At 47.1% G+C, this 12440-nt stretch overlaps 1 protein-coding gene across 1 annotated transcript in view; it reads left to right on the plus strand.

Annotated features, from left to right (window-relative positions):
- Positions 1 to 12440, plus strand: part of LOC116950924 (fibroblast growth factor 5-like) — a 31428-nt gene that overhangs the window by 11402 nt on the left and 7586 nt on the right. The window contains exon 2 of the mRNA XM_032969099.2: positions 11047 to 11150. Coding sequence (XP_032824990.1) covers positions 11047 to 11150 — 104 coding nt within the window. The remainder of the gene's footprint in view (positions 1 to 11046; positions 11151 to 12440) is intronic.

A 12440-nucleotide genomic window follows, 5' to 3' on the forward strand; every position in this document is an offset into this window, starting at 1 on the left:
CCCCGTAACCATTACGGCGCAATTAATGAGTCCATTGGGCTCCTCGCGGCCCGGTGTCTCGTTTCGCAAGCTCATTAAAGGGAGGTCTGTTAAAGTTAATTGCGAGAGTGGCTCGTAAGTTCGTAATGGGTGTCTCGGTTGTGTGTGTGTGGTTTTGTTTTTTAACGCAATTTTCATTAAGCACCTGCTTTGTTTCATCATTTGTGTAAGGGTGATTTTTGTTTTATGATCATTGATAACGAGCTGGGTGGCACTGTGGAGAGAGCGCTTCACTCACAATTTTAAGGAATGTGAGTTCGATTGCTTGTTGGGGTTTGAGGAAACTCCTTAATGATGAAATGTTTACTACCTCGCCAGGTATGCAGGAGGTCGTGGGTCGATCCCGACCCTGATGCCTGCTGCTGTATATTTGGAGTTTGTGTGTCTCTCTTCCCGTGGTCGTGTGGATTTTTCTCCGGGTCCTCCGGTTTTTCCCTCCACATTTAGAAACATGCGTTTGGAGTATTTGGTTACAGCACATTTCCACATGATAAGTTACTTCGTTGGGCTATCATTTGTGGCCAGGCCACTTCTGAAAACGAGCTATATAGCTCACTGGGCTTTACCTGGTTAAGTAAAAATATGTTATAGTTTAGTTTTCATCTCTCTCGGGTAGATAAAATAGGTACTACTTTGTGGGAAGTCCACAATTGTTGTATGTGCATCGGTGTTTTCTGTGAAACTCCAGTAATCGTGACCCACTACGGCCCACCTTTGCATGTTTACCGATCTTCGCAATTCAAATACAAATTGGATGTCGTTACACACTGCACGCACCTGATGTTTACTGAACAATCGAAGAGCTGATTTAAATTTGTTCGGAAATACTGTGCACGTATGTGTGTACATATGTATCCTTCGTTACTTACAAAGCACTTTTAATCTTAATAAATACTCACACATAACTTGGGACTAACAATCATCAGGGATTTGCAGTGTGCAATAACAATTTGTATCTGAATGGCGAAGCCTAGTAAACATGAAATAGGTTGACCCTGGCGAATCGCGAGGACTGTAACCTTGGAAATACCGACATCCGGAATTGACTGGCCGCTGCCAAAGGCAGGTGGATTATTCCACCACTGGCTCACAACCATAGACAGAAGTCATCACTGCACCTTGCCCGATGTATGAGGCAGGGAAAGACACTTTGTGATTAGAAAAAAAAATCCTCATCATATATTCTTCACCTTCCTGCACGCTGCCCTGTAAGAGAGAGAAAGAGCAACTCACAAGTCCATTTCGAGGCCCAGTAGCCGAAGCTGAACGATGGCTTGAATGCCTCCGCTGAATTTAGCCGAGGTTCACAAATGGTCTTACATTGCGGCCCGCTACGGTCTGGTTTAGGACTTCTTCCCGCGCTGGCATGCCAGTGTAGCCGGCTGGCCCTATCCCTCTCCTCCCGTGAACGTAACGAGGGTACAGGCCGGCTAATAAAGGCAACAGTAATCTACTAGTTAGTTAGGAGGCGATGAGCGGATACTCTGCGTTGTGTTCTGCCCTCCTCTTGAGGATCGAGTGACTCCACCACCGAGGGACACCAGAGGGTTGTGGAACGGCAACTCTTTGTTTCAAAGTGTTCTTCCGGGCAGCCTTCTTTCATCTGTAAATGAGCAGATGCACACCAATCGACCCCACGTTACACAATGCCAATGCAACAACAATGCCAATGTAGCAACAATGGCAATGCAGCAACAATGTCAATGCAACAACAATGCCAATGCAGCAACAATGCCAATGCAACAACAATGTCAATGCAGCAACAACGCCAATGCAACAACAATGCCAATGCAACAACAATGCCAATGCAGCAACAATTCCAATGCAGCAACAATTCCAATGCAGCAACAATGCCAATGCAGCAACAATTCCAATGCAGCAACAATGTCAATGCAGCAGCAATGCCAATACAGCAACAATGCCAATAAAGAAACAATGCCAATGTAGCAACAATGCCAATGCAACAACAATGCCAATGTAGCAGCAATGGCAATGAAGCAACAATGCTAAACTCTAGGGATGCGGGGGGAAATTGACTCGGAAAAATAGACTAGTACCGGGCAGATATGATGGAACAACCATAAACAGTTAAGGTTTTACCAGGTTAGTAACATCCTTTATTTCTAACTACGTGACTTTACCGAAAAAAACAAAGAGTATGGATTCCTGCAGTCACGAAAGCTTCAAATCAAAGATTTACCCTTTCTGTCAATAAAACAAGATGTTTAAAGATTTTCAAACACCCAAATGGATACCTTTTGCAAGGGATCAAGTGCGGCATCAACCACACGTACTTGAGTTGAACGTGCAAACAAACATTCTCTGTTTTAATATATGGCATTGTCTTTGAAACGAATTGCCTAGTCTCACTACTGTCAGTATCTGATACCGGCAAAAAAAGGTCCCATGATATTGCTGCTCACCCCGAGCCATAAATGCTTTGATACGTGTGGCGTTGTCCTTGTACTGCTCGCCTTTTGGTGTTCTCTGGTGTGACACTGGTAAGACTAGGCCATCTCTGGTGTAGGTCAATCAGTTTCAAAGACAATGCCACTTATTCAATATCAGAGAATGCTTGTTTGCATGTTCACCAGAGGTGCGTGTGGTTAATGCAGGCTTGATTCATTGCAAAAGGTTTCTATTTGGTTCTTTGAACATCTTAACACCTCTTGTTTTAATGCCAGAAAGGGTAAAACGTATTTTTCATGCGACGCTGAGCATTTGCTCATTTTGTCTTGCTGCTTGGAATATTCGCATCTGGGTCAACCGTACTGCAACTGTGGCTTTATTTAAAGAGCGATTGTGATAGGGGAAGAAATGCTACAACTGGCCCTCAAGAGCGAGACTTAAAAAATAAAATGCTGCTCCTGCACTTTAGTAACACTAGCAAGGAAAAACAATCGATGGACACATCGTAATAAATGAGCTCGTTACTACAGGCCATTAATTACACTTCAATTGCAAACTTTAGGCACTGTGCTGGCAGCGGCTGGGAAATCCGTAACATATGTCATCATTAATGAAATCATAACATTGTGCGTCAAAAATACTTAATTATAACAAATGTTATCCAAAGGTCACCACTATCATCGCCGTTTTAATAACGACGATTTGAATTCGTAGATTGTGCTAATACCGTTAGGATCTCGGTATTTTGCACCAGGGCCTAGAACATAAACATCACATTCAGACAAAAGCTAAATAAATAACCCAAATCAAAACAAAAACACGGCTCGGGCAGATTGAGCAAAGTGGAGACTCACCTCTCCGCGCACAGCAACGACACGACACTACATCGCTTGTACGTGCTTCAGCCTGTGTGTGTGTGTGCTGTGTTGCACCCTGTGTGTGTGTGTTTGCTGCACCCTGTGTGTGTGTGTGCTGCACACTGTGTGTGTGTGCTGCACCCTATGTGTGTGTGCTGTGTTGCACCCTGTGTGTGTGCTGCACCCTGTGTGTGTGCTGTGCTGCACCCTGTGTGTGTGTTGTGTTGCACCCTGTGTGTGTGTGCTGTGCTGCACCCTGTGTGTGTGCTGTGCTGCACCCTGTGTGTGCTGTACTGCACCCTGTGTGTGCTGTGTTGCACCCTGTGTGTGTGTTTGCTGCACCCTGTGTGTGTGTGTTGCACCCTGTGTGTGTTGCACCCTGTGTGTGTGTTTGCTGCACCCTGTGTGTGTGTGTTGCACCCTGTGTGTGTTTGCTGCACCCTGTGTGTGCTGTGTTGCACCCTGTGTGTGTGCTGCACCCTGTGTGTGTGTGCTGTGCTGCACCCTGTGTGTGCTGTGCTGCACCCTGTGTGTGTGTGTGCTGTGCTGCACCCTGTGTGTGCTGTGCTGCACCCTGTGTGTGTGCTGCACCCTGTGTGTGCTGCGCTGTGTTGCACCCTGTGTGTGTGTGCTGCACCCTGTGTGTGCTGTGCTGCACCCTGTGTGTGTGTGTGCTGTGCTGCACCCTGTGTGTGTGTGCTGTGCTGCACCCTGTGTGTGTGTGTGATGTGCTGCACCCTGTGTGTGTGTGCTGTGTCGGACGTATTTGTACGAGTCGAAGTGATTTCTCGCTCAAACGACCACGGAGGTGCTTGGTGCTCATCTCCCGTTTGCAGCCCTGAGCCAGTGGTGGAAATGCGACGTTTCTATGCCACGAGGCGAGTCGATCCATCCATAGGACAACCGCTGTTGACCTTTCCCCACAAAAGTGCTGCCAATTTTATCGACAGCGGACGAATGATTGGCAGAGTCAATGCCCCCACAGCACAATTTGAACTCTTGCTCTTCTGTGTGCGAGCCCCGTGCTCTACCGCTGAGCGGTTACCAGGCCCGGAAGACGAAAGTTGTCTTGCTGACCCGGCCCGATTGGACATCTTCGAACAAGAGCTTTGTAGCTCATCGGATTTCTCCTGTCCGAATACAGATTTTTTTTAATTCCGATCGTTCTACGTGCACTGCGTTGTGCGTACACTGTGCGTCCGATGTTTGGTCTCAGGGGGGGCCACCTTTTAAAATCCTCGGACTATGAATCAGAATTGTTTTCTTTCTTAAAAAATACATTTCTCGTTCTCCGGTCCGAAGAAGAACGGTCATGGCCGCAAACAAGCCACCATCCAGCAGCGGATAGCTCATGGCTGACGATGGCAGATTTCACGGTAACCGAATCTCAAGGACACTTAGGCTCCTATGTTAAAGTTAATGTTGAATCCAGCGATCGTCAGGTTCCGTGTGTCCCCATGCTTTTATTCCGTTACCATAGAAATGACGCTGTGTTTGTATCTTGTTATACGGCAGCGTTTGCTAACAACGATGGCGGGTGAGTATTCTCAAAACATTAAGGAAACACAAACATTGAAAAGACGTATTCGAGTTATGTGACACCCTGAACGTACACACGCACACGCGCGCGCTAGCAGGTTACAAAAACACACACACACACACTCGTTATGTCTATCCGAGTTGGGTGCTGTAAAGTATAATTGTTATTCAGTGATGGATAGCTACAGGCCTCGGAATCTGGACAAAGTCTTTCTCACCCTGCCAACTATTTAACGTGATGATTAAAATCATATTTGGCTTTTGACCAAATCACCATGAATGCACCCGGTTTCAGCAAATCTCTGACGCTAAGCAGGGGTTGACTCTGGTTAGTGCCTGGATGGGTGAACGCCAAGGCTTGCCAGGTGCTGTCGGCGTCGGGGATGTGAAGTAACCAGAAGATAACGAAAACAAACTCAACACATTCGCCAATAACACTGCCCTTAGAAAAGAAAAACATATAAAATAGATGGCGTTTTAGCTGCGATGATGAAGGGCCATTGCCTGAAACGTCACCTACTACTTGTTTTTAAGGCGAAAGTGCATTTTTTTGACAAATCAGTTGCGTTTTGTCTTGTAATTTGTGCATGTGCACCACTGCCAACGCAGTAGCGTCGCCAAATAATTTGTTTAACTGAACGACGGCAGAGTGTTGAGTGCGATTACTTTACATTGCGCGGGGTTTCTCCGGGCACTCTGGTTTCCTTGCACATGAGGCCAACCACTCACTGATAAAAAAAAAATTGGCCAAACGTCCCAATGCAGCTAAGGCCCTCTTGATAACGTCTCTTGGGACTCAGCGATGCTTTCCTGGACCAAGCAATTGTCACGTATTACCCTATTACTGTACATATCGTAGGTTGTGCCGATAATATTTATTCTGCATCCTCAAAAAAACCCGTTATAGGCACATCAATCCCCAAGTGTCAAAGTGGCTTTATCCTTAAGAACCAGGCTTTGATGGCACTGTCTGCAGAGCCACGACACCACGAGACGCCACGTGGGACTCGTTCCGCTTCGTCGTTGCTCGCTATCACCACCGTTCACCTCAATGGTGGTATGAGTTGTGCTTGAGTTAGCACGAAAACACTCGTCACAGTGGGCCGCGAGAGACAGAGTGGGGGAACTCGCACGTCCAGACTGAATGGCTCATTCGAGACCCAAACATCGCAACCTCCTGGTTTCGACATTCCTCGAACACATCGGTGTATCACTGGCGCAACACTGGTGTAAAAACACCGGTGTAATATTGGTGTAACACTGGTGTGTAACACTGGCGTAAAACACAATGGTGTTACACCGTCCTTCATGCATGGAAAAATTCAAGACAAGCCACACAAGTGCGATTGTGGCCATGCAACCCAAGCTCCGGACCGTACAGCCATCCTCTGCGGTCTGCGCTCAATCAAGGGAGGAGGACGAGGAATGACCACGCGAACGCTGTCTCCTGAAGCCCTCTCGCCGCGGCTGGCAGACCTCGACATGGCTTGCTGTCCAGCTCCTGAGCATATTTGACGGACGCAAGGATATAAACGGCGTCGGGCAGAGCCGCGGCGTGAGCAGAACGATGCTCGGAGGCGAATGGGAATTATCTTAAAAGCGTTTTGCGCTAACGCGATAAGAGGCGCGAAGCGTAAGCCTCCCCCCCCCCGTCACATCACACCCCCCTCGCGACGTTTCTGCCTAAGTCCCGTGCCGTAACACGGGCTTAACCCCCTTCACGATACCGCGAGAGCCGCCGCGCTCTTGACGTCACGTGCATTCCGTCGAATTTCTATTCCCTCCTTGACTACGAATACGCGAGACGATCAGGAGCCACGGCGAGAGGGCCCTTTCGGGAGAGGTTTCGTGGGAATTCTGGGTTTTGGAGACTTGCAGGGTTGTCCACCTGCTAACGCGTGTTCGTGTCGCCTTAAACACACCTAGTACTATCGAGGCGAATGCGCTATGGCAATGCGTTGCTGTGCACGTACATGCAGCCCTTCCGTCAGGTCCGTTGCGGGATGAGGGCCTCTGCACGCCGTGCGACTCGTGGGGGATATTTGGCCGTGCTTCGCCACGCCGGTCAGTGCGGCTTGAAGACCAACGACGCCTCTCGTGTGTGGGGTTGGGGGGATGAGACTCGTGTGACGAGATCTTCATTCTGCCACGCGTGCGTACGTGCGTGTGTTTATCAACTTACTTCGGTGTTTCCACCATGGTGCTTGGTCTAAAAAGTGCCAGGTGGAGGGGTTACCAGCCACCCCTATGCAGGAGGTTCGTGAAGGACGCGGCTAGGCAGTTGGAGGCAGTCGCCTTCCGACAACGGCGGGCGGAGGAGCGACGTTCACAATAACGAGCAGATCACCAGCAAGTTGGCACAGTAGGGGGCACAGCCAATGCATCTGCCAGTCATCTCGGTCAAGTCAACTCATGGCACCTGCTGGGTCTGTCCCGTGACCTCCTGCCAGCGAGGCTTTGACACTTTCACGTGGCCTCAAGGTGCACTTGGCCTGACACAGGTGCCGTGAGGATGCCACCGCCACTTCGTGGCGAATGTCGGCTCTCGTTGCTTATCAACTACACACCGCGCTATGATCCTGACAAGATGGGTTGTATGCATGGCCATGATCAGTGCCGGATTAAGCTAGTGAGGGGCCTGTAGCATAAGTTATAAAGGGGCCCTAAATTTAAAAAAACACGTAAATATTAAAATCATGTTTTTTAACTTGTATAGTAAAGTAATTGTATTTTTTCATTTGCTATACAGCCAGATCATACGACAAATCGCTAACCTTAAACACCCAGTCGTTCATAAAAGTTGAAGACAGTATAGTACTATAGTAATAGAGCAAGTGCAGAACCACTGAACCGGAATTGATAGCTTGAAAGTGCGGGGCCCGTAGCATATGTAGCTGCTTGTGCTACGAGGATATTCCGGCACTGGCCATAGCTAACATCAGTGGCGAGTGATAACTTAACCAATCCGGAGATCTCCGCCCTTGCCCACCACTTCACCAACTCAAACTCACAATCATATGGTGAAGTATGGTCAAACAATTGCCGTGACCAACGTGGTGTGGGAAGCCCTTCGTCCAGCAGTGGATTGACAATGGTAAACAACTAATGATGAATTGCTATTACACGTGCACACATTATATACATACACCTACTAACTAAAACACGTGTGCAAATTACAATGTTTCTAAAGAGTCTTTCGGGCTGTGAGAGGCAAGCGAAGGCTGCATATTAGCAGAGAAAACAAATACGTACAATATGTGTATACTGTATAGTTAAATTGATTTAAGTAAATATATTTGTCAGCTATGATGTATGGACTTGAAGCGTGGTCGTTGACAAAACGGAACGCGCGCTTTTAAAACTGCGCAGACGGACACGGAAATAAAGCCACACGCTCACTTTAACTCTGTACATCTGTCAAAAAGAGCTTCATAGCTTATCGGACTCCTGCAGTATAAATACAGATTCTGATTCAACTCAGAGAGACAGCGACATTGATTTGTATGAAAATAAGAATAGGTGTTACCCTTAATGGCAATAATATCGGTGTTAAGATGTTCAAACACCAAAAAATTACATTTTGCAAGGTACATCTTAACACACATTTTATTCCCAGAAAGGAAAAAACCTATTTTTTAATTTTCATGCTTTGATACTGTCAAAAAAGGTCCCCTAAACATTGATTTGGCTAAACAAAAGCCACGAGCCTGCGCCGTGACTACACCTCCGGTTAGCACGGTTGGCTACGTACGCTGTGAAAGAAGTTCAAAATGCAGTACATACGTAATTTGATCTTGATTTGAAGCTTTCGTGACTGCAGGAATCCATGCTCTTTGGTCCTTTCGGTAAAGTCACGTAGGTATAAAATAAAATAAATCACGACGTTTCGGGCGCAACACAAGCGTCCGTCATCAGGTGGGAAAGGGACGCTTGTGTTGCGCCCGAAACGTCGTGGTTTATTTTATTTTATACCTACGTGACTTCACCGAAAGAATCAAAGAGTATACGTAATTTGGTCAAAGGCAACCCGGGCCACGGGCCCTTCGGTGCAGCTGCACCGCCTGCACACTCGACCGCCACACCACTGGTGCCGATCGTGCAACGTATCGAAGCCGTGCCAGAGTTGGCTTGTGTTGATCATGCAGATGCAATTACGTACCCCCAGAAAGCCGCGGGGTACCGATGAGATGTGTAAAAAACACGGTTCATATATATTTAATGTGGAGAGACAGATATATGACGGAAACATTGTCTGCTTATCAATCGTGTTATTTATATTCTCCACAACGACGATAATTATTATTTTGAGTTACACACTTAACTAAAAAAGGGTGCCTGCTACAAAATAGTGACCATTTCAGGTCCTATGGACATTTTCAAGATATAAATTCTGATTTTAAAAAAATTGCCGATGATCAAATAAACCGGAATATGCAAAATGTCGTCACATGTTGGGAGATAGGCAGGGTTTGAGCCTGGATAGTCCTTGATTGTGCGACCACCATGCACAAACAGGTTGTCATCGGGCACTTGGGGCTATGTTGTGGGTAACAGAGATGGCAGTAAAATCCGTTTGCTGCCACACCCCACCACCTTTACCGAACCGCACTGCCAAGGTGGCCATGCGGCCAAATAAACCTCCGTGACCAGCGCAGAGGCGTGGGCAGACGCTCATCCAGCAGTGGATTGACAACAGGGCTGTACCTTCACATATAGGATGCGTTGCATAGTGTTAAAGTAATTGTGTTAAGCATGTTCAACGCCCTCCAATTTCTTTGCTCGGCCGAACACACGGTGTGCGTAACAATGTGCTGCAAAAAGTAAAGGCGGTGTTTTCACAACTGCCGCGATCAGTTGCTTTCGACTTGCGGGTTGCATGCCAACCCCAAGTTGGCACGCGGACGTTGCTGCAACCAGTTGCGCGATGACTTTGACAGCGAATTGGTTGCTCAGCTGATCGCTCAGCTGTGGACCCGACTTAAGTGCAGTGGCGGCTGGTGTCAGGACGCATAAGGTTATTTAATTTATTTTAACACCGGCATTAAAACAATGTTCATGCTTTAAGCGGTTATCATTATTAATATATATTTTTTTCGTCTTCCTGTGGGGGTCGCCTGGAATCCGTTATTTAAAAAAAAAACTCGACCAAGAACCCTGAATGTGTGTATGTATGTTGAACTTCTTTCGCGCTGATCGGAGGTGTGGGGGAAGGACGACAAAATAGACACTAAAAGCGGTTTTGAGACCAGAAAAAAGTCAGAATTTTCTTTCAAAAGATAATTCACGCACACATTAATGTTAATGGAGGTCAGTTTGAACATCTGTTAACATCAATGAAATAACCCTACGTCATTTGTTAAAATAAATATTATGACCCAATGTGTCCTGACTTTTGGGCCACCCTGTATCGATGGGGGTACGGGGGGGGGAGAGGAGCAGGAAGGAGGGGCAGGGGTGTGGGCAAGGGGGGGGGGGCGGAGCAAGGTGCATGCACTGCATAATTATTATTACAATGAGCAGTTGACAATTAAGTGATGAAGGAATAAGAATTGACGTTACCCTTTCTGGCACAACAAAACGTGTGTTTAGATGTTTCAAACACGAAATAGACACTCCTTGCAAGGGGTCAAGTCTGCAGTAACCACACATACTCGTGGGGGAAAACGTGCAAACAAACCTGCTCTCATAATATATGGCATTGTCTTTGAAACTGATTGGCCGACACCAGAGACGGCCTTCTTAACGGCGTAGTCTCACCACCAGTGTTAGATCAGAGAACGCCAAAAGGGGAACAGCACAAAGGCAATGCAAGTATGAAAGTATTAATAGTTCGCGTTGAGCGGTTATATATCCATGCCAGAAATGGTAAAGCCTATTCCTATTATTGATCATTTTCACATTCATAATTTGTTTATCCTTTTGATACTGGCAAAAAGGCACATAGAGACAATTACCGTATTTTCCCGTATATAACCCGCGGGGTATACCACTCTTTACAAACAAAACAAGACCCTGCGGGGTATCGTTTTGTTTACACAAAACGCTATTTTTGTGGGGTATATGCGTCTGCGGGTTATATGCGTATGCGGGCTATATGCGGGCAAATACGGTCATTGTTGTTTGTTTCACTCGAGGGCCCTAACCCCCAGCCACCGCCGAGTGAGAGATAAACCCGCTGGCGATGTGTGACGTCGGTTTGCAGGTATGTTGGAGATATTCGCCCTCTCGCCGGGCATCGTGGTCATCAGGGGAACCTACAGCAATCGATTCCTGGCCATGAACTACAAGGGGAAAATCTATGCCTCTGTAAGATCTCGTCCGCACGCACGCACGCACAAACAAAGACAAAGATCCCCCGTATAGCCTGAACAGACTGCTGCGGCAAGTGCTGTTAGCGAGCAGCACCTATGAAGGCCGGCACGCCACACGAGTGGGTGGGTAGAAAATACCACACCCGGCCGCCTTTGTCTCCCCAGTGGCTTACATACCACACCATGTACAAATTTTAGGCTGAGTCGACCTAGGGGAGACCTGGGATCGGTTCAGATAATCGTCACTGGCGTTGGCCGTGAACGGGGATCGAACTTGGGTCACCGGGTTCGTAGCACAGCGTGCTTTCCGTGGCAAGGACAAAGACCCCCCCATATAGCCTTAACAGATTTGCTGCAAGTGCTGTTAGCGAGCACTTATGAAGGCCGGAAAGGCACACGAGGGGGTGTGTGGCCAACACGTCCGGCCGCCTTTGTCTTCCCAGTGGCGATGTTTACACACTGCCCCAGGTACTCATTTGAGGCTGAGTCGACCTAGGAGGAGCCAGGAACCGGTTAAAAAAAATCGCCACTGGTGTTGGCCGTGAGCGGAAATCGAACTCGGGTCAGCGGGTTTCGTGGCGCAGTGCGCTAACCGCTACAAAAGTGGTGATCACGGTGCCACTTTTGTGCCCTAAGCACGCCGTGAAAGAAGCTCACCATGCATGCGTACAAAGTGTGAGTGCTGTTCAAACACCTTTTGCAAGGAATCAAGTTCGCGTTAACCACACGTACTTGGCTTGAACGTGCAAACAAACACACTCTGATAATATACGCATTGTCCTTGAAACTGATTGGCCTACACCAGAGACGGCGTTTTTTTATGGCCATGTCTCACTACCAGTGTTAGACCAGAGAACGCCAAAAGGCGAACAGCACATAAACAATGCAAGTATCAAGAATAATTTATAGCTCGGGCTGAGCAGCTGTATCAAGGGATACTTTTGACCAGTATCAAAGTATAAAAAATAAGAATAGGTTTCTCACTTTCTGGCAATAAAACAGGTTTTAAGATGTTCGAACACCAAATACATACCTTTTGCAAAAAAAGTTCGTGGAATCATTGCTTTTTGATATATATAACGATAGATGCCATGTAACGATTCGTTGATTTATCAGTCCCAACTTTCTTCCGATTATGATTGCAGCCATATCGAATGGTGCGCCCAAGAATCTATTATTACAATGTATGAAAAGTATACAATTTATATGTTAATCTGCCGCAAGACTCGGTGAAGCTTTCCCGAGTTAATAACGGCATTTATTTGTTTATTTGAATCTGGCCTGG

Source organism: Petromyzon marinus, chromosome 41 (assembly GCF_048934315.1).
Source record: "Petromyzon marinus isolate PM22_M1 ecotype Great Lakes invasive population chromosome 41, UKy_Petmar_22M1.pri1.0, whole genome shotgun sequence".
NCBI classification, from domain to species: domain Eukaryota; kingdom Metazoa; phylum Chordata; class Hyperoartia; order Petromyzontiformes; family Petromyzontidae; genus Petromyzon; species Petromyzon marinus.